At 37.7% G+C, this 26,352-nt stretch overlaps 1 protein-coding gene across 1 annotated transcript in view; it reads right to left on the bottom strand.

The window, feature by feature from the left end:
• Positions 1-26,130, bottom strand: part of LOC143702200 (exostosin-1b) — a 123,362-nt gene extending 97,232 nt beyond the window's left edge. Inside the window, exon 1 of the mRNA XM_077195729.1 lies at positions 24,355-26,130. Coding sequence (XP_077051844.1) covers positions 24,355-25,298 — 944 coding nt within the window. The 5' untranslated portion in view covers positions 25,299-26,130. The remainder of the gene's footprint in view (positions 1-24,354) is intronic.
• Positions 26,131-26,352: the final 222 nt, after the last annotated feature.

The following is a 26,352-nucleotide window of genomic DNA, read 5'->3' as shown; positions in this document are numbered from 1 at the left end:
CAACTCATGCAATTTATAAACACACTTTTTCTGGGAAATGATAGACAATGCAAAACAGTACTGATTGATTTGTAGTTTGACACATTCTTACTGATGGTTCAAGACTATCACAAGCCAGCCTTGTTGAATTTTACCTTTGTTGAAGATTATCCTCGTGACTACGCAGCAGAATTTGCAACAACAATGCAAAACAAATCACTAAAAACAATCAACAACAGCCCACGAAAAGCGTTAACTGATTGTGAAGGATGTCTGATTCCTGTGCTGTCCATCTTGATCTAGTCTACACCGGATCAGCAGGGAATTTCCAGCACAGCTAGCAAAGAATCAGATCACAGCATCCGAGAGAAATAAAACAATCTGTTTGGATTTCCTCCATCCTTGTAGAGAGGAAGAAAGTGAGGAAAGTTGTGCCATCGGGCTGATGAAAGGAAGAGGTGGAGCCGAACCGATTTCCAATATCCCGCAACTCAACTGAGTGCATTCTTGTACGTATACAGAACCACATGGTGACACACACTCATAAGGATGCTAATCTTTACCGGATCTCCTGGGATTCGCCGGAATACCTGCAGAGCGACACCAGATGGGCTACAGAACCCTAGAAGATCATGAAATAAAATAACTTCACCACCTGAGCCAAATGCTCTAGTCATTCTGGAGGAATAGTCAAAGATGGCATACATAAAATGTACTTGACAGGAACAAGGTAAAGCATTTTGGGCAGGTTTCCCAGAGTAAGACTCGATTTCAGCAGAAAATCTATCCAAGTGTCGCTCTTTAGATTGTGGAGCGTAATTTATAAAGCTAGGAGCCTTAAAGTTGCTCGAGTCAAAACATTAAACAATTCCTCAGAGTCAATAAGCATACACACAAAAACAAACATGATAATGTATTTAGATGTTCTTCTCCTAACATTTTCCTACTAAATCATGAACCAAATGATACCCATGTAGCCAAATAACTAAAAGAGATCTAAAAATAGCATAAACTTACATTAAATGGAAAATGCTTGCCAAATCACATATAACTTCTATTGTTAGCATTTGTGCAAACCATCTACCAAATATGAAACCATTTGGTCTGGGGAGGTTCACTATAGAGGCCTTTTAAAATGGTTGCGGTGACCATTTATTGACCACAGAGCATTGACAAGATTGCTTCCCTCCCAGAGGGTTGCAGTTTAATTAAATCTGATCATCACTTCCTCTTTCTTGGTGTAACTGCCATCCCTAGAGAAAACGGAACTCATTATGCACAGTTTCCATCTTTCACTTCCTAAAACTTTCCCAGGTTTAATCAAATTTGCGGAGTCAATAACAGGAGAGTCAAAGTTCAATAGATTGCCTTTCTAAAGGACAAAAACAGTTTTGGGACAGGCAATGACAAAGCAGCAATCTCAAAAACATTGCTTTAACTACTTTAATGATCAGACTATTAATTAGCAAAAATTTTAGCACTGCTAAACTTTCAAAAGAAATTCATGATGATTGACAGCGATAACAGATCACAACATTGCCCTAAAGGTGAAAACATGAAACATGGCTGTAAATAGTTTAAGCCTTTTGGTGCGAGCTATTTTTGACTCAATTAATATTTGGATTCAAAGATGTAGTGACTTAATGACTGTTTATCAGACCACTAATTGGCTTATATTAACACTGTTAAACTAGCAAAAACAAAAAAATCAGTTCTGTGCCGGTGTAAACAAGAAACACATTCGCTAACGTGTTAAACCTTTTGGCTATTTTTAGACAAAATAACATTTGCAACTAGAGACATAGATTTGACTTTGCTGTTTATCAGACTACTAATTAACTGAAGTTAATTTCAAAAACCTCTTAAAGGCTGACACTTAGCAATGCTTCAGTGTGTCGCAGGCGTAACACGGAAACTAATAGTTTAACCCTTAAGGTGCCAGATTAGCACCTTAGCCATGTTATAGTAAGTAAACTACTATTGGCAGAGGCAATCTCTGGACCATAAAGCATGATTTGACAGGTGGGAGCAATTACTGGCATCAACTATCTGTAAATGAAAATCTGGTTGCCACAAACCAAATGTTTAAGGGGTAAATTTGGTTGCAGAATGAAGTACTCTACTAAACGGTTATAAAGATCATTTAAGGTTTTCCTAATGTATCTGTTTGTGAAGATGGCCAATCTGAATACTTTGGGCTTTTCGAAATGAGGGGCTTCGAAGGAAATCGAAAGTCAATCCGAGCATTTCAGACAGTCTGGGAATAGAGGTGCTGCAATAATGTACGCTATGTGAAAAATAATGAACAATTAACTTTTAAAATAGAATCATATGACCCCTACAAAACTTAGACTAGCCTATACAGAACGGTACTCAAAGGAGTTAAAGTCCCCCTGTAGTCAAAAATGATATCACTTAAAACTCATCTCATGATCACCAAAATTATATATTTAAACATTTTTTCCTTGAAAAAAAAAATTCTTCATGTCTTAAAATATCTTGAATGTAACGACACCCTTGCCTCATTTAGTATACATGGTTTTATGAATATGCAAAGGAGCCCCGCCTCCACTTACTCACTCACTCAGAGATCCACTCGTTGACGATCACACGTTGATCTGATTGGTTACAAGGTAGTTTGTGACGTCAGAAACACCAGCGATTTCAAACCGTGTTTTTGAGACTGTCTTTGGTTCACTGCAGTTTTAAGGAAAAAATACTCAGCAATGCTGTCGACTTATGAATTTACACATGGTTTGTCTTAAAGCATATTAAAAACACCACATAGACATTTAAACAACATTAAAAGCTTAATTTTCACCGCAGGGGGACTAAGGATTTTCCCCCGCAACAAGGTCCTACAAGGACACAGTTGTGAATCAGTGCACTTCACTGATTCCCACCTAGATAATTTTCCTCTCCACTATGTGTCTTAGATTGAAAGTTGAGACATTGATACCATTTCCAGTCAGAACAGATGGATTTTTTCCAGCACTTCAGCTTTGGGAATCACAGACAGTGGTATTAGCTATAGGGCTGATTAATGGGCACGTAGCAAGAAGTGGGGAAAAGTGCATCTCCCCTACTCTTTCTCCCTCGCCCCACTCTCAAGAATCTACAGCCTGTCGCGAGCTCTTCACAACACAATGCAGCAAATAAAGTCCAGAGGCTAAGGAAAGCCTGATGAGGACTTTCCCCTTTTCCTTTTTTTCCCTGCAAGCTTTTGTGCTCCGATCCAGGGGGAGGGCACAACGGCACTGGCTTGGCATTGCAAATCTTATCCTGGGCATTGATAGACGTTGCTTTGCTGGAACTTTCCCTCACAGCAGCTCGATCTCTGTAGATTTGGCACAATTGCCTCTCCTCCCTGTGAGGTTGGGCTCTTCATTTCCTTTCATTAAAGCCCCCCGGTTGAAAACGTTAATAAAGGCAATGTCTAATTACAGAAGCACGTCTCCACAGCTCTATAGAAAATCATCAGACTAATGCCACTTTCCCCCCGCTCTCCTTTTGCTTTGAGCTTGATTTGATTTGATTTTTCTGGAGAGCTGGATTGGTTTTGTTCTTGCTTTCTCTGTAACAGTGAATGCTGAAACTCTGGAGGTGGGTGGAAAGACCAAGTCCTGATATATTCTGAATCACTTGTATTTGGCAACCGCAATGATGGACGCTGGCCAAACTGTCTGTGACTGGGGAATTGTGAAGCCAATTTGTACACCGGTGACATGCAGAAGCCTTTCGTAGAGATCCCGATAAAAACAGACTTGGGGGAACAAATAGCTTACTACCTTAGACTTCAGTTGAATATTTTTGAGGTAAGATGGAGCCCAGTCTCAGGTGTTGCACTTCTTTAACTTCGCAGTACTACTTAAAGTTACTTAAAGTTATTGACGTTAATCACAATAAGCCGCGAACTATGAAGAACGAAAACATATGGGAGAAAATCGGATGTGTAACTATAACCATGCATTCATTCTTAAAGGGACATTAGCCTCAAACTGTTGCCATCCGTTTCATTAATGTTAATTAAAAAAAAAAACGTTTTTATCTTTAATATGTATCAATTTATTTATTTTCGATTGTATTTGTAATTTGCTTCATTCCTATTTTTAATATAAAAAAAATTCTGTCTTGCTTTAGTACAGTGTACAATGATTGTAATGTGCGTAATGATTTTAGTTTTTTAATATTGAGTTGACTAAAACGGGAAGAAAACTAAATAAATTTCAAGGTTCACATTTCAGTAGGATTATTTTTTTCTTCTAAACCTATAAAATGGTCTACCGCAGTCAAATAAGAAAAGTAACACAAAACAGTAAACTACAATCAAATCTATGCACACCTATCGAATCATGAGGTACCAAAAGATTCCCATCCCTAATACACATCTATAATTCTGGCGAGGTAGTGGATCGCTTCTGTGCTTGATTTGCCTGACTTGCCCATTATTTGCCTGCTTTCCTCCATTTTCTAAACCGTGAGCTCGGTAAACGGTGGCTACACTGCTCTAGTTTCCGGCTATTGCCTTCCAAGCTGTTTATTTTAAGTAAAGGCCCCTTTTAAACAAATTCTGCTGACTTGGCTTTTCTTTCCCGCTGTCAAGATTCACAGGATAAATGGGTCCCCTGATGAGGTGTTGCTCACAGCAGCTGCCAAACATACGTCTAACTAGCATACGTCTTCGTTTTGTATCTCTCCGGGTCACAAGCTATGCCACTCCGGATCCAGTCGACGGAGCACCTACAATAACCGTAGTGCAACTCACTCATGTGCTAAATTACAGTCACAAATGGACTCCTTCCACCTTTGAGCCTGACATTTTCTTCCTGCTATTCAGCTTTTCACCAGCAGTTCCGGGCTTTTCCTGGAACATAATTGTATTCACTGAGTCAGCCTGCTGAAAAGGAGACGTTTGAAAGGTAGAAAATGGGGGGGAAAAAGGTGAACCTGTAGCAGTTCTGACAATGTCATTAGAGAAGCGAGCTCCTGCTATCCTCTCGTGTATCTCATAATGAAGTTCTCCGGGTTGCCACTTGCCACGTATCCTCGCAGGCGAACAGCATAATTAAAGTTCTCTACCTCGATCCCAGACACAGCAGAGGTTCGGGTCCTTTCCCAGGTGCATTGACTTAGAGGAATGTAGTGGGTGGGCGTCAATGTTTTTGCTGAATAACGCCCTTGAGGCAAAACCCAGCTTGGGCTCTTCAGTTCACAGAGGACACTCAGACGCTGGAAGAAATGCAACACACCATTCTTCGCCGAGAGGGTAATGGCCGCCTCAGAGGCATGGCTGTCTGCCGAGTAAGTTGACCTGAGTGTGATCTGATCCCTTCTCACGGTCGTGTGTGATTTACGGCTGTGCCCACGGCACTAGAGGTACTGAAAAAGATGTAAAGTCTGCCATCTGCAATCTGAAAGGGACTTAAGGTAAGTAATGGCAGAATGTCACCTTGATAAGTCGGGGTGTTTACCTTCATCTTTCCATTCCTTTTTTCCATACGGACAATGTGAGGTGTTCATTTAAGCCATTAGTCGACTGGTCGCACATTTTTTTATATTAATATACCAGCGGGGGGGAGATATTATATGCAACAATGTTTTACAGTACAGAGAAAGGGATGCACAGATTAACATTTTAGCCGATACCGATAATTCTTTATATTTGAAAGCAGATAACTGATATATTGGTCAATAAATCTAAATCCGAATTTTTATATAAATTGAGAGCCTGATTAAAAAAAAATAAAAAAAAAATTTCCCATTAAAAGCCATGTCCCAAACACACAATTATAATGTTCTCATAATTGTATGTAGCCGATATTACAGACTGCATTGTGATGCACATGTTGCTCTTTACTGTATTTTCCCTTTTTCCAATCATATTTCAAGCAATTTAAAGCCATCACCACAATGTGCAGCTGAAGGAAATAATCCATTATTTATCGGCTTGAATATATTGGCCAAATTTTCTTATTGGGCCAATATCGATAACATTTAAAATAAACCGATATATCGTGCATCTCTATTTTAAAATATCAATTAAGTGCTCAAGCGCATGTGTAAAGTAATGATTACAAGTAATGACAAGTATATAACAAGTTATGATTATGAATGTTACAAAAAAAACCTGAAAGGAGTCTGTCTGAACATTTTACTCGTGTTTTCTGAGTTGACGCCGACTCGTCATCTCCACAGTATATATTATCGCGCCTATAGAAAATTGAACATTAAGTTAAACCATGCATAAGCGCAGTACTAATTCAGCTTCCACACCGCACAAACGTTTGTATATGCGCCTAATAATGGCGCACATTTTTCTAGGTTAATTACGTTAGAGCCATGTAAAGTGTCAAACGTTAGTCTACTACTAACAGGTTTCAAATGATTAACCATGTTTGAGGTTGATGAAGGATAGGTTTGGATTTTCCTGCCCGACAATTACCAAGGACTGCGTGACTTCGCCACTTCAAACAAGCAATTAAACTTTGGTCAACAAATCTTCAACATTATTTATTGAACAACGATCTGCAGTGACCTACGCAATGCAAAAGAGCATCTTAGTACATACATTCATAGTACAGAGAGCACATTAGAGCACATTTTCAGCAGCATGTGTTTTTTTTTACAGTTTGAACTGATTCTATAGGAGCATCAAGCTACTGACACCTTCAACAAGCTGGATGATTGACAGCGCACAAATCCCCACTGCGGTTATGATAAGGACAAGCAGGACCTGTCAATCATTGCCAGATATGCAGGAGACCACAGATGGCTGTAAGAAACATGTTTACAGAAACCAGAGCACCATATTAAGACTAAGGGGAAAACTATTTTAAAGCCTTCATTTTTACAGCATAGCAAAAAACAAAACAAAAACAAAACGCAGGAGCAGTGACTGTAAAAATCCTTTCAGTCTAAAATAAGTCTCCCGTTTCTGCTTCAGTTGCTTAGTGACTATAGAGCGTTATCCAAGTGACATGATACCAAGAGATTTTTCTTTAGAGAAGTGAGAAGAAATTTCTAATTCACCGAATCGTCGAGTCGTTTTACTCTTGAGAATAATGCAACACGAAAAAATCAATAAAGTACACGGTTAAATAAGATTTACTCTAGTGGTGAACTGAAAACAGTGGTGAAAATTTTTATGAATTTATTATTCACTTTTATGCCAGGCCTAGATGTGTGAAAAAATATGAGATCTCAAAGAAAGTTTACACACAGACCTTTAAAGGAAAAATGTTTGTGCATTTCTGCACTAAATAACTTTCTTCTAACCCTACAGGATTAAAAGATTGAAAAAAAATCAAAAGATTGATAAAAATTAAATGGATGGATGGATGGTATAGAAACAAAATTATGGGTTGATTGTATAGAAACAAAAAATATGGTTGGATGGATGGTATAGAAACAAAAAAGGCTGGATGGATGCAAGAATGATAGAAAAGGGTATAAAAACACAAAAGATGACAAACAGAGGGACGGATAGAATATATAGACAGATAGAATATAACAGTAAATTGGAAAATGTTGTGAAAACCATTTTTTCATCAGTTTCTTTAGCGATTTAATGGATTAGTCGTTGCAACAACCCAAAAAATTATTTTATTCGCTATATAAAGGTTTTTCAAAATTGTACGCACATTTTTTATTAAGACTTATAATATATGATAAACTATAATAACTATAACTTATAAACTATAATATATGATATAGTTAAGTAACATAACACCACTAAGTACTGTTCTATAATATCATGATTGAAAATGTTGAATTAGAAAATTGAATTTATAGTTTAATAAACAAGTAGTCTAGTTTATATGTAGTAACTTACATTTTAGACGCAATATTGACTGGTTTTGTTTTATTTCACCGACGAAAATAGTTACAAAAGAAAAGCAACACTAAGCGCTGATTTGTTACTGAATGATTCATTATTTTGAACGAATCGTTTTAATGAATGGCTCAATGATTCATTTATTAAGACGGTCACTTGTCGCCACCTATTGATTTATTGTTTAAAGGTATCATTGATTTTATTTTTTATTTTATTATTTGTTTAAACACTAATCTCATAATATTTTTACAGTTGTAATTATGCAGTATAAATTAATTTAATGTATAACAGCCCTTTTTATTAAAATTGAATTTGATCAAATGTAAGAATTTGACAAAACATATTTAGTAAGGTTTAATAAATTGTCCTTTATGAAGGTAAATAACGCCCTTGTGACCCCCTACAACAAATTACTTTGTTAACATGTCACCTTTTTCAGCACTTGTGAGTTTGCAGGGCTGTTTAAATGTTCAAAAAGTACAATAAATGTTCAAATTTCATTTTTTTTTTTAAGAATTGTTGAAAGGTGTCTTTTAATAAATGCAACAGGTTCCCAAAGTCATGTGAAATAATCGTGTAACATAATCGTGATTTCAATACTGACCAAACTAATCGTGATTATGATTTTTTTCCATAATCGAGCAGCCCTACTTGAAAGATGAGATGTTCAAAAGTGATCCGAGACAAATGTCGAGTCCAAGACTCTCCCGGATCTCTTCATCTGACAGAACGAGAGAGAAAGGTCAGCATGATGACGAAAAAAATTACTCTATATCTGACCGAGACAGACGACGACTACATGACTACTTTATCGTCAGCTTTTAAAGAATTAGAGCCATATCTAAAGCCTGAATCCATTAGAGTTTCTCTTTTTTTTTTTTCGGATCTCTGCACTGTAACAAAAAAGTTAATCCAAGAGGCAATTATATTTATTGGGCTTGAGCATCCATTAACGTGCACAAAATCAATGAATCAATAGCCTGTTTTCAGCTCCATCAACAAGCTTCTAATAAGGTCAACTTTACGAGAGGCTTCCGTTGAAAGGGTTTCAGTCTCTAGACCGGCCTTGGCTAATGACATTTACTTAAACACTAGAGAGCTTTTCTGCGGCGGATATTTAATGTTTAAGGAGGAGAGATACACAATAAAACAAATCTGCATCTTGAGCTCTTAGAAAATACAGCTTGAGATACTCTACATTAGAAACAACTTTACAATGAATGTTTGTAATTCAAAAAACCGGTAAAACTTTGTTTAACAGTGTTCTTGTTACATATGTTACATGTATTTACTATAGTAATAACAGTAAATTATGCATAATTACATGCAACTAAACCAAACCATAATTATACCCTAACCCTATAGGAAGCAAATGCAGTTACTTAATATTACTCAGTTTCTAAATATATAATTACACTGTAACAATGACTCCTTAAAATAAAGTGTAACCATAATATCTAACATAGAATACTTCCATAACTAGAATGAAGACTTCAAATCATCATCCACATACCAAAACTGGTAAATTCAGATGGTTATTGTTGTTTTGTGACATTGAAAGCAAAAGCAGGGTCACATGTGTGGATGAAAGAGAGTGGACATGCCCGACAAAATTGCGAGGAAAAAAATATAAATAAAACACAGGTGCTGAATAATTCATCTTGTATTGCTGCCTGGGTTCCACATGAATGCTCACAGCAACTTATGCTCTAGTCCGAAAGCACCAGGGAACCAAACGACTGGAGTACATCAGAAAACCGGAGGGGAACATCGGGAACAGAGAGACGCTGCACCGAAAAAATGTGTTGGATAACCATATAAACCACTTAAAGAGGCAGACACTCTCAGATTCAGCCCACACACAAGCTGGAAGTCCTGACTACATATACAGGAATACAAGGATTCATAAAAGCTGCGTAAACAATTACAGGACTAAGGGGTTATGCGAGGTCAGTGTCGATGGAGGAGGTAATGGACTTTTTCATGTGCTAAAAGATTCCTGTAAGAAATGTCTCAGAGTCTGATGCCAAGCTAAATGAATGTCATCATTAAACTGGTGAAGGTACACAAACATGTCCAAAAAATACAGAAACTCTCTCCTACAAATCGATAGGGGTGGAAATGAACTTCCTATGCAGCAGGACTGTGCACTGCTCAGTGAAGAACACACGCTGGATTTCTGAAGTTAAACTCAAACGCCAAACACAAGGCAGAACTGCAATTACTATCTGAATGTAGGGTAGTAGACCGATAGATAGAGAGAATGATAGATAGAGAGAACAATAGAACGATAGAAAGAACAATGGATAGAGAGAATGATGGATAGAGAGAAACATAGAGAACACGATAGATAGATAGAGAACGATAGATAGATAGAGAAAGATAGATAGAGAGAACGATAGATAGAGAGATAGAGAGAACGATAGATAGAGAGATAGAGAGAACGATAGATAGATAGAGAACGATAGAGAGAGAACAATAGAGAACGATAGATAGAGAACGATAGATAGAGAGAACAATAGAGAACGATAGATAGAGAGAACGATAGATAGAGAGAACAATAGAGAACGATAGATAGAAAGATAGAGAGAACGATAGATAGAGAGAGAACGATAGATAGAGAAAATGATAGATAGAGAACGATAGAGATAACGATAGATAGAGAGAACAATAAAGAACGATAGTTAGAAAGATAGATAGAGAGAACGATAGAGAGAAAGATTGATAGAGAGAATGATAGATAGAATGATAGATAGATAGATAGATAGAATGATAGAGAGAACGATAGAGAGAACGATATAGAGAGAAAGATGGATAGAGAGATAGAGAACGATAGTTAGAGAGAAAGAGAGATAGAGAGAATGATAGATAGAATGATAGATAGATAGAATGATAGAGAGAACGATAGAGAGAACGATATAGAGAGAAAGATGGATAGAGAGATAGAGAGAACGATAGTTAGAGAGAAAGAGAGATAGAGAGAACGATAGATAGAGAGAAAGAGAGATAGAGAGAACGATAGATAGAGAGAAAGAGAGATAGAGAGAACGATAGATAGAGAGAAAGAGAGATAGAGAGAACGATAGATAGAGAGAATGATAGATAGAATGATAGAGAGAACGATAGATAGAGAGAACGATAGATAGAGAGAAAGAGAGATAGATAGAATGATAGATAGAATGATAGAGAGAACGATAGATAGAGAGAAAGAGAGATAGATAGAATGATAGAGAACGATAGAATGAGACAAAGAACAACAGATTGAGACAGAATGATACATGTCATACAGACATAGATAAAGAATGATAGAATGATATATTATAGAATAATATATGAATGACGACAGACTGAATGATAGAATGAGAAAGAACAATAATGATATAGGATGTATATGACAGACAGACAGATAGATAGACAGATAGACAGACAGACAGACAGATAGATAGATAGATAGAAGAAGAATGATAGAATGATATATGAAAGAATGACGAGATAGAGACAGACAGCGTGTCATCATCGTCATCATCATCATCATCATCATCACTACAGTTGCAACTACTTATAAAACAGTGTTTTATTCTCAGTGTTCTGTGTGAGAACATGTGGCCGATGACATCATCGCTGCGTCTGAAGCGCAGGAGGAACAGACACAACACACACCAGATTTACAGCAAAGGCCTTTTTGGCTTTGATGCCGCGAACAATGCTAATCCAGACGACACGGGTTAAAAATAAAAAAAACATATGCATCCCCTGCATGAAACGACGCCAGAGAAGCCCATCACACACGGCTCACCCTGAGCTTACGTTAAAGCGCACTTTTGCTTTGAGGCAGCCGATAACAAAGAGAGTCTCAGATCAAACTCCGCCTGATGGGAAGCCAAAGGAGTAAATCAGGAGATCGGGATCCTGGAAGAGAAGAACGGGTGATACCTGTGCCTTTTGTCTCAAAATGTATTGTGCCCTTTTCTGATAAATGTAAATAATAATAATAATAATAATTATAAATATTAGAATAAAATGAAACACACACACACACCCTTGCCACTAACAAGTAGGGGTGCGCCGATCCGATACTCAGTATCGGTATTGCTCCAATACTAGCAATATTTGCCGGATCGGGTATCGCCAGACGAGACCATCCAAATCCGATCCGATATTGTATAGCCTACGTATGTTATTGTTATACAACACAAAAGGCATAAAAACATTATAAAGCACTATAATGTTTTCGTGTACTGTATTCCAAGATTTCTGAAGCCATTACATATAGTTTAATGTGAGGTACAGATTTAAATCGTTAAACTCCATGTTGCTTCGAGCGCATCGTTCTTCGCTCGGGAAGCGCATAAGGTTTCGTGCCGCTCTGAATTGGAGCCTTTCATATTACAATACTTTTGCGCAATGGCAGTTTATTGATAGCCTTAGTTGTTCTGTCCAATCTATGTATCATATGTTGCTGCTTCATTAAAAAGTTGCGCTTAATTTTAAAATAAATGTATTTTAATTATATAGTATATATCTTGTCTGTATTGTTTTACAAAGTGAGGAAAATAATGTTTAAGTCAAGCTTTAATGCCTTTAACAAAAGAATAATCCCAGTCTCTTCCCCACAGTGAGGCATACAGATACAGTTTATTAGGTCATTCGGCACTGTTTTTTTAATTATTTTAGTATTGGATCGGATCGGTATCGGGCAAAACTGAGTCCCACGTATCGGAGGCAAAAAAAGCGGATCGTGCCACCCCTACTAACAATAATACAAACAAATATTATATTAAAAAAAATTTGGCGGAGAGAGAAGTGGTAGGCGGAGTTTCGTTTGCAGCGCCTCATACGCGTTTAACGGTTCTGGTACGCAGCAGTTCGCGCGAGTCTCTTCAAACGAGCAGCAGGAAACGTTTAAGCTAATACGGAAAATTACATTTATCCTACCATCACCATGCTACTCTAAAAGTTTCTGCAGGATGCGAGTTATTCTTAACTACAATAAAAGTATAACTCCATTTCAGGCGCATTCTGAGTGACAATCTCATTCGTTTTTATCCAAGGAATAAAAGTGCAAGGGGAAATACATCTAACAGTTAGTTTAATTAATCTTAAGTCCATGTCCAACTCTAAATTGTGAGGAACTTATATCTTTGATTTCATAGTAACACTTTACAATATGGTTCATTTGTTCATTACTCATGTATGAACTAACCACGAGCAACACATTTGTTACTGTAGGCTATATCTTAGTTAATACCACAACTGTTAATTGTTTATTCATGTTATGTCACAGTCAGTGCATTAACTAATGATAACAAATACAACTTTTGATTTTAATGTTCTAGTTAATCCTGAAATTAACTAAGATTAATACATGCTGTAGAAGTGCAGTTCATAATGTTAACTTATTGTAAAGTGTTACCGATTCATGATAGCTAACACTGTCTTTCATACATATAATACATACATTACATTTACAACATCAACAAAACTAAATATTAATTTTCCATAATTACCTTCTTGATTCTCACTGTTTTGTTTGGTAAAGTAAATAATATTTAATATTATCATAATTTCCCTATTTTCATTTGATGTGTTATGTATTCTAATAATTGTGTCAACATATTTTCTTAGAATGCCAAGGAAAGAAAGAATAAAAACAAAACAAAAATCAAGAAGTAATAATTTTTTTTATTTAGTGCCCTTTTTGGTCCCTCCGCCCCTGAGGAGATCTGTGCTGCACTGAACAAACACAAACACCAGCTCATAACATGTAATGATAGTTATGATTAGCAAGTTATGTTAGCATTCGCTTTTAGTTCATGCTGAGGCGCTAAATCAATTATTATATCCATTATTGACCTTGCCCTCTTACCTGTAGTGAAAAATAATCACAGAGGAACATTAATCTGGACTGTGGAAATTAATCCTCTTTTTATACAAGACAGTCAAGGTCAGCATGACCAAATCATACATAATTTATGGATCATAATTCAGCTGGCTTTATGTGATGCCTAATATATCATCCGTTTTGGCTAGGAATTCTTATGTGAATGAAGCTGTATGTTTTGGAACAAATTAATTCAGATTTCAGACAAGTTAGGCCTTGAGATAACTGTGATTATTGTAATTTTTTAATTCCAAAATGACATTTTGCACTTAAATTAAATTTGAACATGAATACCATTGTCTCAATTTACATTACGTTCCCACAACCCGCCAAAATAAAAGTTCGGTTTACCTTGAGGATTTTGTGACAGAAATATTACTATTGTACAGTAGAATGTAACTCCCTTAATGTTTGATTTGATTACATTATTTTTAAATGAAATAAATAGTTAATGTTTTATGCCAACATTTGATAGCCACACATTTATAAAGCATTTTTTAGGGCCCTATTATTGTTAAAAAATATATATATTTATATATATATATATATATATTTTTTTTTTTCTAATGTACTAAAAACGGAATACAGAAAAATGAAAACGGAAAAAAACGGAATTTCGGAATTCTGATTTCATACGGCTGAAAATTACAGTTAGTATAAGCTAGATTAAAAAACAACAACTGAAAAGTGAACAAAGATTAAAGTCGATCAAAGAGATACAAATATTTAAAAAATATGTAATATTATTCATGTCATTCTACCCATATAGCCCTATAGAACATTAGAGGCCTCTTTTTTAAGATTTCAAGTGAAATTGCCTCTTAAAGTGTTCGTGTTAGACTTGCGCTAAAAGAGACGAAGAATATGGATAATTGCATCAATTATTTTTAGGACAATTAATCAGTAGCCAAAATGTCATTATCATGACTGTCCTAGAACAAGTAAACAATCCATTTAGACATCTTAAATAAATAAAAAAAGAGTGTTGAACCATGCTCTGAATCATTTGAAAAGCTTTCTCTGCTACTTTGCAATCATTGACATATTATTTACAGAACATGAAAAATGTTTAGAATTAAATGTTACAACCACTGACACCAAAAACCCAGGTCCTTAAATGACATCTATGTGAAAAAAGATTTTCACTTCAAGTTCCTTTTATGTTTTAGAAGACTAGATGAAGCATCAGAATAGGGAAGTCAAAGCGAAACTTTACTCCACACTCTCTGCAAACATTCATACGCGTGTTATCTGAGACCTTGGAGTAAGTAATAATTAAGGTATTACTTCCTGTGCAGGGAAAACTGCAAACTGCATCAGTAAAGGTGTAAACCAAAGCTTGTCACCACTATGCTAGGGTGTTATGTGTGATTGTTGATTACTGGCTCAAGGCCAAAGAGAATTGGGCCAATCCATCAAAATATAAGATTTGACCATTTTATCATCTATTACTAGGATCACTTAGTAAAGTAACAGCACATCTGTCCCTGTAGTCAAACTATATCCCTTAAAACTCATTTTTGATCACCAAAATGACACATTTAAAAGTTTTTTTCTTTGAAAAATAAATTCTTCATGCCTTAAAATATCTTGAATGTAACTCGACACCCTTGCCTCATTTAGTATGCGTGGTTCTATGAATATTCAAATGAGCCCCGCCTCCACTCACTCACTCACGCAGCTCAGACATCCACTCGTTGACGATCACACGTTGATCTGATTGGTTACAAGGTAGTTTGTGACGTCAGAAACACCAGCGATTTCAAAGCGTGTTTTTGAGACTGTCTTTGGTTCACTGCAGTTTTAAGGAGAAAATACTCAGCAATGCTGTCGACTTATGAATTTACACATGATTTGTCTTAAAGCATATTAAAAACACCTCATAGACACATAAACAACATTAAAAGCTGGATTTTCACCACTGACTTACTTTCTTTTAGAATCTATATGATACAATGGAAGTGAATGGGGTCCAAAACAACCTCATTGGCTTTTGTTGTATTAGGGGGGGAACAAAGTTGTTTGTTTTTTTAGTGTTTAGCAGAAGAAAATGAGCCATACAGGTTTGGAACGACATGAGGGTGAGTAAATCAAATTAAGTATTTTAATTTTTCATGACTTACTTACTAGATGATATTTTGAAGAATGTTTTTGACCATACAATAGAAGTCAATGGGGTCCAAAACAACCTTATAGGCTTCTATTGTATTGAAATGTTACCGAGTGTCCGACAGGTTACTGGGTGAGTAAATAATGAAAGTATTTACATTTTTGTGAATCTCCACACGGCTCAAGCACTGAACCATAAAGTATCATGGAAACCACAATCAAGAACCATAAAGTATCATGGAAACCACAATCAAGAATCGCCAGCGTCTTTGTGTGGCCTTTTGTTGGATTCAAAAGCCATGGCAGAAATCAGGCTCGTTTCACACTATTGTGAATCCCAGTTGTAATGGGGAATAACATGGGAAGTCTGAAGGGGGAGGGAAGTTGTTCCAGAGCTTTTGGCAGAGGAATGGGTTCCTGTGGGGGATGAGAAAGGGCCTCGGTGTCAACAAGGCACAGGCTGCGAAAGAACCTGAGCAAACTTTTACACAAAGGATCCCCTCAGCGACCGGGGGCAAGAGAGCCGTTTCACTGGAGAGCTAGTCAAACCAAACCATAAAACGGCTTGGGCGAGAGCCATTAGATCAGCTCGCACTTAAACAAAACGCTCTTTCTATAGCAGCCCCCCACTGTCCTATACAGTCCCAGTACACTTGCATGTATGACACACACAAAAAAGCAATAGGATTGCTCTGAACAGAGATGAAATGTTTGTTTTTGCTCCTTGCGGTCCGAACTGAGAGAGCTTTGTTTCAACACTTGGTGGAGTCCATGATACGACTAATAAAATGCAACAAGTCTTGCGAATTACCCTGAAGTTGTAAAAACATTGCTTTCTGATGAGCCAATCCTGATCTCTTTAAAAGTTATTCAGTCAGACAACAAGTCATGCTTCAGCTAAAATGTATTTAATCCTTTGAATATTCAATTATGCATTGTGCCATGGGTACATCATGTATATATCGCAATTCTGAGAAATAAAGTCAGAATTGCACGACGCAAACTCGCAATTGTGAGATGAAAAGTTGCAATTATGTTTTTAAATGTTTTATTCGGTGCCGAAACAAGTTTATAGAACCGTGATCTCGATTTAAAACAAAAACAAATCCTGATTCTCAATTTATCCAGAATCGAGCAGCTGGAATTTAAAGCAAAAAACGTAATTTTTTTAAATCATCTGCGACTTGAACTGCTAAAAAGAATTTAATATAAAAAAACATTGCTATGGCCGTACAGCATTTTAACACTAAATATCACCTGCACTTCCGAATGTTGCAGAATGTTTTCATGCATCCCAGAATGAGTGCGAAGCTGGATCTGACAGGTCTGGCATTGAGGAAGAGTGGATTGATTATTTTAGCACTAAATTAACATGCAAACTGCTGTGTGACGCTGTGAGATGATCTACAGACGGCAGTGGAAGACCGTCTCCCCTGAGCGCCGGAGTAAACGCCATGCTAACACTCGTGGCTAATGGTCAGGGGGGAGACCGGTATCCTAAGAGCCCAACGGCACCGACGTCACGATTTCAGCTGATAAACAACTCAAGACTGAAATGAATACTCGTGTATGTGCGTGAAACCACTGGCTATTCCTTTTTAGGGCTGGACCAGAATATTCGAATATTCGTTCGGTGGGTTGGTATTCGATTTGAAAATTTGACATTCGAATTATTATTTTTTTTTTTGCACACCTGGGATCCCCCGCGAAACGGTTCTCACTCGCGCTTGAATAAGGCCGGCGACACACTGGCTGCATGGCGTGAGCGTCTCAGCTGTGTGGCATGTACGTTTTTATTTCAGCTCCCATGTTAACAGGTTGGAGTTTGCACACTGCCTGTGTGAAACACGCGTCTCAGGCGCGGCTCGAGCCACGCGGAAAATGCGTGCATGCTAGAAATAGAACCGACGCCTAACTGCAACGGGAGTGTTCTCTGGCTAGAGCGCAGAACAGCGGAGTTTGTATGGACCGAAGTGCATGCCTGAGCTTGTGTTTTGGGTTAAGCTGCGTTGCTTTGACATTGTGGAAAATAGAATAATAGAAACAAAATGTATTAGCCTTTTACCCGTTATTATCAATCTAAATTAATCTCGTTTTTAATTTAACTTAATTTCGTTTTTCTTTATTTAAATTTTGTTTTTTCTTTATTTAAGTTTCATTTTTCTTTATTTAAATTTCGTTTTTTCTTTATTTAAGTTTCATTTTTGTTTATTTAAATTTCGTTTTTCTTTATTTAAGTTTCGTTTTTCTTTATTTAAGTTTCGTTTTTCTTTATTTAAATTTATTTTTTTCTTTATTTAAATTTCGTTTTTCCTTATTTAAATTTATTTTTTTCTTTATTTAAATTTCATTTTTCTTTATTTAAATCTACCCTTTACTGTGTCAGTAATTTGTTAGTCAGAAAAATATTAGACTACCTTAAAAGTATTGCTTAATTTAACAGACCTGTGTGTGTGCGTTAAATATCATAGTGGAGTGTCCGTTCTCGGAGCATATAAACCCTGCCCGCGTGAGGTGCGCTGCTTCCCGCTCGCGCTGTTCTGTAGCTGACTAAAAGTTTATTAATTCCGAATGTGTCGCGTCTCGCGTGTCCATCTATATTGCACCAAATGCAACACTGCACTCCCTTGTGAAGTCGGTTGGATGAACGGTTCTCGAAATAATCAAAATGCAAAGACAGACCAACACAGAGATTCCTGCCTTTATTAGTGAAAAGAATATGTTCAGCCCCCTCTCGCCGAAGCTTCGAATATTCGATGTTCATTAATACCGAAGCTTCGAAGCTCAAAAAATGGTATTCGGACCAGCCCTATTCCTTTTTTGTACACTACCGTTAAAAAGTTGAAGAATTTAATATTTTTATTCAGCAAGGATGCATTAAAGTGACAGCAAATAATTTTCTTGAGCATCAAATCATCGTATTATAGTGATTTCTGAAGGATCATGTGACACTGAAGACGGGAGTAATGATGCTGAAAATTCAGCTTTGATCACAGGAATAAATCACATTTTTATGGAAGCTTGTTTCCGCCACAGAATACAAAATAAAAAAGGTAATCGTGACATTTTCATCTCACAATTCTGACATTTTTTTCCTCACAATTGTGTAATATAAAGTCACCTTTTGGAGGAAAAAAGTCAATTTCTTTCTTAGAATTGGTCTTAACTCGCTATTGTGAGAAGTCGCAATTATCTTTTAAGTGGAAACAAGCTTTCCATACATTTTACTTATATATTTATTTATTTTTTACATAGAAAATTTTAGAAAACCTTAACGACCCAAAACTTTTGAACGGTAGTGTATATTAATGTTGGGAGAAATCATCAAATTCTCTTACGGAATCAGTCCGGAAGGGTTTATGAACACTTCAGATACATGTAATACTGTCCCTTAAAAAGACATAGACTGTTAGAAATCCCACTCAACGATGAACCAATCAATGGCCTGTTTTGCAAATTCCTTTCAGTGAACATGTTTTCCTGGCGCCGCATGGAGTAAGAATGAAAGACGCTTTTCCGATTCTAAATCCCACTTGTTAATTCATACTCTTCAAGAGCTCATTGACAGGCTTTGGATGAAACAATTATTTTATTTTGTTCTGTTTTTCTCAATTACTGCCAGTTCTTCTACCGCTACGGCTTGGACTAGATTTTAACATTCAAAACTTAACTTCAGAGCATGCTACTTTTTTCTCTCCAAGAGCTGGTTGCAGTTGCACTTAGGCTAGTTAGTAATAATTGACTTGCGCCAGTTTAGACTGCAACGGACGTTTCCGAATCCGCCTGGTGGTCTTTTACTGTGGCCGGAGGGAATGTTCCTGTGTTAATCCCACTGACAGTGGGTCAGTGAGTCGGGGGACGTGGATCCCAGACAAGTGGACAAAACCCACACACACAAATACACATAGAACACCTGCTGGGATAAGATCTACGCCTCAACCTCTCCAATATTTCACTGAGTTTTAAATGATTAAAAACCATTAAATTACAGCAGAAACCTTCAAAGCTCATCTGTGAAGGAAGGAAACGCTTCAAACTAAACACACAAATTACCTCCTCGCTTTAACATGCAATTTATCCAATGCTGCGATCAGATAAAGCCTGTCTTCGCCCAAGCACATTATGCACAGAAAAAATATATAATCAACTAACAGTAATTAAGCAGAACTCTATTCAGGCTAATTACCTCACATTAGCATTTGTCACACAAGCTCGGGCCACTACTTTATCTGACTGAGGTGAGATCATGAAAAATTCATGATTTATTATTAATGTGGCAAGACAAGAGACACAAATAACAAAAACAGTGGGATAGCGCAGACAGAAATGCCTCATTTTAAACTACAGCCCTTCCATGAAAACAAACACTTACAGTATGCTAGAGATGCACAATATATCAGCCACCATATCGATATCGGCCGATGTACGTTTATTTTTAACGTGATCGGCCTGATGAGAAAATTTGGCCGATATATTAAAGCCGATAAATAGTGGATAATTTCCTTCACACTTCCGATGCGCACGGTTCACCATGATGGTTTTGAATTGCTTGAAATATGATTGAAATCACTTTAAAAAGGAGTGATTAATCAATGTGCATGACTGTCATTTAGGCTACATAAAATTATAATGAGAACATCATTATAATTGTGTGCTCGGGACATGAAAATGAATGATGAGACTTTTGTTTTTGGAATCGGGCTCTATACTATATAAAACGAACTATATAAAACTTTGGATTTAGATTTATCGGTCAATATATCGGTTTTCAAATATAAAGAATTATCGGTATCAGCCAATATTTTTATATTTGTGCATCTCTAACTAATGCAACTTCATCCTATTTACCAATGTAACGCTGACATTCAGCAGAAAGCCAACCATCAACTACAGGTGGGGAAACTGGTTTGTTTACTTTTGAGTTCTTGGAATGATTAAAAAGGCTATGAGCAGGAATAAGAGATGAAATATTAAATTAGGTCCTTGCGGTGTCCTTGAATGCCCTGGTGAGGAGAAGCTAAGGGACACAGTTAATGAAGTCTGAAAAATCTGGTTGGGTATTAAATGAGAAAAAAAAACACACACAGATACTGTAAGGGACCAAATGTTGACATTGCAAATATTACCCTTCTATATCTATACAGGAACTCATTTTCAAGGAAACAAGATTAGGATGAAAAAAAGAAAGTTTTAGACTATGACTGAGTCTAATAGCAGACTGAATATCGTTTGCAGCAAAGGGATTTGAAATCATTTCCTTCATCTGGATCAGATCAATGTGACAACTTCCACAAATCACACCGAGACAGATTGGATTTCCTCCACTCGTCCAGCTGGGGAAGTGACCAGCGCTGTGCTTTTGTGACACAGTACTGAATGAATCTATTGTTTAATAACGCTTGGCACTGCGGAGTTATTCCAGCTTGGTAAATTCCAAACCGTGGCATGGAGGAATTTCAATCGCTGGGCCAAGTCTCAAAGACAAGTCTGGCATGGACCAGCGGTGCCTGAAGCCATTCAGATGCAAGTCATTTTAAAAGCTGGAAAATCATGCCGTCAAAAAAATACTTCTGGGTACTTAAAAGAGAAGCTGAATAATATAGCTTATGCTCATGACGTCATTGTCGAGACTGCGGTTTCACCTGTGGTGTGGCAAAAAAACTGAGTGGCAGCATTGGGTTTCAGCGTGAATGCCGTGAAAAACACAAAATGCAAAACAGGAAAGAGGTTTGCGATTGACTGTACAACTAGATTTGACAAGAAATCTGAGGTATATTTTTTACAGACTGCCGAAAGCTACAGAACAGAGAAGCATATGAATCACAGAAACAACTGGCGGCGAAAGGTGGATTTGCAGTTTTCATTGTGAATATGCTGAATTTAGTGGAAAAATCACGCCATATATATTGTATTGTTAAATATTGTATTGACAACTCATCAATTAAATATTTACCATCGCATATTCTGCATAATTGGATGTTTTTAAATAAACACTAACAAAAAAAAACTATACATGTTTTAGGGCTGGACGATATGATGATATATATGTATAACATTTATATAAGTGATCACTCAAATCTACCTATATTGCATTTATATGAAGTGTTCACAGGCAATTTTGCTTTATGCATTTCCCGTATCGAAATCAGGCACATATAAATGTCAGGAAACACGATTCCTGGCTGCATGTCAATATCCACGGATCACTGGATCTTTGGTAAGTTGTAAGGAACACTTTATCAAGTACAAACTTTAGTTTAAACTGCTAATCGTTCGTTCTCTCTATTAAATCCAGTCACTCAGCAGCTCGTCTGCCACTCAGTCCGACTGAGGGAGTGTGATCAATGCATATACACTCTATAACAAGGATTTTTGAGACTGCCAAAGAAACATCGTCAAATTGCAAACACCAACTATAAACCAAATAAAAAAAAAATTGCATACCCGTCAAGCTGGGTCATTTTTGCATGGCTCAGCTCGCTCATGTTCCAAACAGCTGTTCTGCCCCACAAACACACACGCACACACACACACACACCAATTAACAGCACCACATCCTGCTGAGAAGCACCTCGGCAGCATCATGGGAGGGAGAAACATGGTGCCAAAAATATCTGCACACCGACCAGCATTAGAGCCATGACTAACCAAGAGTGAGTGGGATATAGAGCGCTGACTGAGTCTGAAATCCCATTAATGAGCACTCAGGCAGTTTTGAAGTGATATGCACCAGGTAATTACCCGCACAATGTATCGGTGAATTCTAACGGATTGTGATTCAATGTGCTTGACTATGCAATCCACCCATTTTAGAGATTGGCAACAGTTAAAAGTGGATTATTGATTAACTTCTATCTGTTTAATCAGAAATCGCAGCCAGTGTGACCGATCTAATTGTGAGCGTGTAAACATTTCAGGACAAAAAAAGGATTCCAATTACGGTTTATTTACACTGGGTCAGCTTTCTAATTATGCAAGGTCGTATGTCCGTTCTCTCTGCTGAGAGAGTGTTATATTTCGAGCATATGAGACATGTCCAAACATATCCAGATTGGATTGCTAACTTGCTATAATATCTGAGACTTGGGTAAAATTCCCATGGTGGAGGTGTTTTACAATGAGTGCAATAGAGTTGGGATATTAAAAACAGCTCACTACTGTATCTGGAAATGTGTTTGTCATGTCAAATGGCTTTCTATAAAGCAATAAAAGTGTCGCAATCCAGTGTAAAAACACAGGTCTGCTGGTTTCCATGGCACATGAAGCACTGCTTCAAAAATATTCAAGATGACACAACTCACTGTGACTGAAACGGCCTGTGTAAAAATGGCACATTGCTGGGTAAATTGGACAGCATGATGCTTTACAAAACATCTTTTAAGTGGCCCAGCTGTGTCCAACTGGTATTCTAAGTTATAATTACAATGGCAAGAAAGTGTAATTATGAAACAAGTACATACTTAGTATTTATGTAATTATAGAGCAGACATTGCAAACAATAAAGTAAATTGTGACCCAGTTTGCAATGTAAAGGCAACTTTCCCATTCAAAACTTTACCACGGTAACCAGTTTCCCAAAATATCACAGGCTTTTGACTTTGTGTGCTTTCCTTTAAAACCTCAGGTTAAGGCCACTTATGTAAGGATACATCACCCAAAAATGAAAATTGTTATCATTTACTCTTTAGAAAATGTATTGATTGATTGATTGTTATCAATTTACTACCCTTTACATTGTTCCAAACCTTTATCAGTTTGTTTCTTCTGTTGAACACTAAAGATGATATTTAGAAGAATGTTGTGTTGGTAATCAAACAGTTGATAGCCATTAATAGGAAAAAAATACTATGGAAGTCAATCGCTGCAAGTTACCAACATTCTTTAAAAATATCTTCCTTTTGTGTTCAACAAATGAAAGAAACTCATAAGGTTCGGAACAACTTGAGGGTGATGACAACTTTTATTTTTGGGTGAACTATCCCTTTAATCAAGGTTTCACATTTGGTATTTAAAAACGTCGTTTACACCGCAGTCTGGGTTGGTACTACAATGTCATAGAGAGTAGCTTAGCAACAGACAACCAATCATAAAATGCACAGGTGTTTACCCAATTAAATATTCATGCGGTTTGTAAAGCGGCAGATAGCCTACTTTCGCGCGCAGTAAAGGTTTGAACCGTTAAAACCGTTAGAACAGTGACGACAACCAAAACAGACATTGGGTAGAAAATGTCGACATTTTCATAGGTAAGCTATTACGTTATAAGAACGGAGAACAATAAAATTAATTGGATTAATAGACAATTCGTATATTCATCCAGTCAATGTTACTGACCTCATACATTTTCAAATAAAAATTAAAACTTAGGTAAACTACTGAAACCTAACTAACCAGGAGAAATTGAAGAAGGTTAACAAGCTAATTTTTGTCACTTTAAAATGTAACTTCTAAGTTCAAGGTGGTAAAAAACAACTATTGTATAGTTACGATTGACAGGTTAATTTCTGAAATATCGCGACCACATGAGAAAAACATAAATTTGAGGACTTACTTGTCATACTCGGCGTTGTCCTGGTCACATCGCGCGTCCTTGTGTTTCTGCCAGTCTTTGCCATGTTTGCAGGTGGTGAGAAGAACTACATCCTCGGCGTTATGAACATGATGTAAGGCATTCCTCGTGTCCGAGCCGATGCCGGTCAAATAGCGTTTCCCCTTAAATACCAACATATACTTTCTAAAAGGTGGAATGGTGTTGTATTTCAAGTACCCCCTGTCCCCTCCGGTCCTTGGGTGATCCTTGGAGAATAACGGGATGGATATGTCAAAGTTAGGTCTGAAATTCTCCATACTGATGCTTGCTTTGGCCAACATGGCCTGACCAATGTCAAAGCCCAAGTCTTCTGTGTAGTCGGGCCATGTGCCCGAATACAAATTAAATATGAGGTGATTTCTACCATTGTTCCAAAGAGGCAAGCTCTGCACCTTGGTTTTGAGATTGTGCACGTACTGTGGCGATAATTGGTCTCGGTCAAGAGTGTCCAAGCTCAGGACGAACAAACACGCTTGACCAGGGTCAGAAGTGTAAAATCTAGAGCCCTCGATGGTGGATAAAATGTTCTGGTAACTTTCCGAGATCTTCTCGCCCTTCTGCTGCGGATACACATAGACTTTGAATCCGTTCCTTTGACACAGAGTGAAGTCGAAGCATGATTGCATGCGGCACCGTTTGCCCTTGTAAACGCTCGAGTTAACGTCTCTCTTCTGCCTGGGCGATATATGCACGTTGTATTCCTCCGTGTCCGAATGGTCCCACGGGATGAAGTGTTGTAAGGGATCGGAAAAGTGCGGCCACGGTTGATCGGGACGATTATATCCATGTCGGCTTCTGGACCCCGTGGCCGCCGGACCCGGGACCGCCCCTCCTCCGAAGTAAAAGAGCAAAACTAGAAAGGCGCCAGTCAAGAGCGAGACCAGATATCGTTTTTTGGCCTGCATGTGTCCAGATCGCGGTGTTTGCAAATAAATCTCAAGTTTGTATCTCAGCAGAAGCAGCCGCACCACCTCCTCCAGCTGTAGTACCGCTCCGCCATCTTCCAACCTGCGAGGATTTACAACTCTTCAGATTCCGATCAGCAAACAGCAAGCGATTGATCCAGCGCATGTGGACGATTTTACACCGGGCTCCTCGATCTCCCTCGTCTGTCTAGAACTAGCGACATTTCATAGTGCAGCCAACACCTACAGCAAACGCACCGGTTTTGATAATCATAAACACACAATCAGGTATAAATACTCGCTGATTTAGTTTTCCCCCGGCGGATTAATAAAAACGCAACGAAACGCGTCGCACCGGAGAGTTGCGGCGGCACTGACTCATGGGGTCTTTGGAGAGCAGGGGGTCCCGTTGGAAAACATGCAAAGTCGTAAATAATAATACAACGACCGAGGTTTATCTCCGATGCTTTGCGTTTCCAAACCACACGTCCAGGCTAAACTAAAGCGTAACTCCATGCATTCACCTCAGAAACAATAACACACACGGGGCAGATCACCGTAACCTCACGAATCCCTGCATTTCTCTTATTCCTGCGCTCTCCGTGGACCTTCACACACGCAAGAAGTGGATTTCCTCTTCATCGGGACACCGGCTCTGGAAAGCGACGTTTCCCGTTTAGCAAAAAAAAACTGAGCGAGTTTCACAGGATGTTTCCTTAGCGAATAAAATCAACTGAGTTCCTTGATCCGCGAGTCCAAACACCTATTGCTCAGTTGTTCCGATTGTTACTCTGTTACATTCCAATCCCGACACGACGCCAGTGTGCGTGACGTCACGTCATGGTGCATCGTGCGTTTTCATTGGATAGAGCAACCGGATGGGGCGGGGCTTCTACAGCACCCATTCATTTCCAGAGCTTCGCACAGAATGTGGATTTGGACATCAAAAATTAAAAATTGACTAACTTTTTTCATGTAGATATTTTCTTTTAATTCAGGTTTCACTAATTAATTTTGCCCTATAATAACACTACTACGTCAGAGCAGGATTCGT

This window comes from Siphateles boraxobius, unplaced genomic scaffold (assembly GCF_051911475.1).
Source record: "Siphateles boraxobius isolate OS27281-9 unplaced genomic scaffold, OSU_SipBor_1 35, whole genome shotgun sequence".
Taxonomy (NCBI): Eukaryota; Metazoa; Chordata; class Actinopteri; order Cypriniformes; family Leuciscidae; genus Siphateles; species Siphateles boraxobius.
The sequence above is the reverse complement of the archived record's forward strand: the minus strand, read 5'-3'. Positions and strand labels throughout refer to the sequence as shown.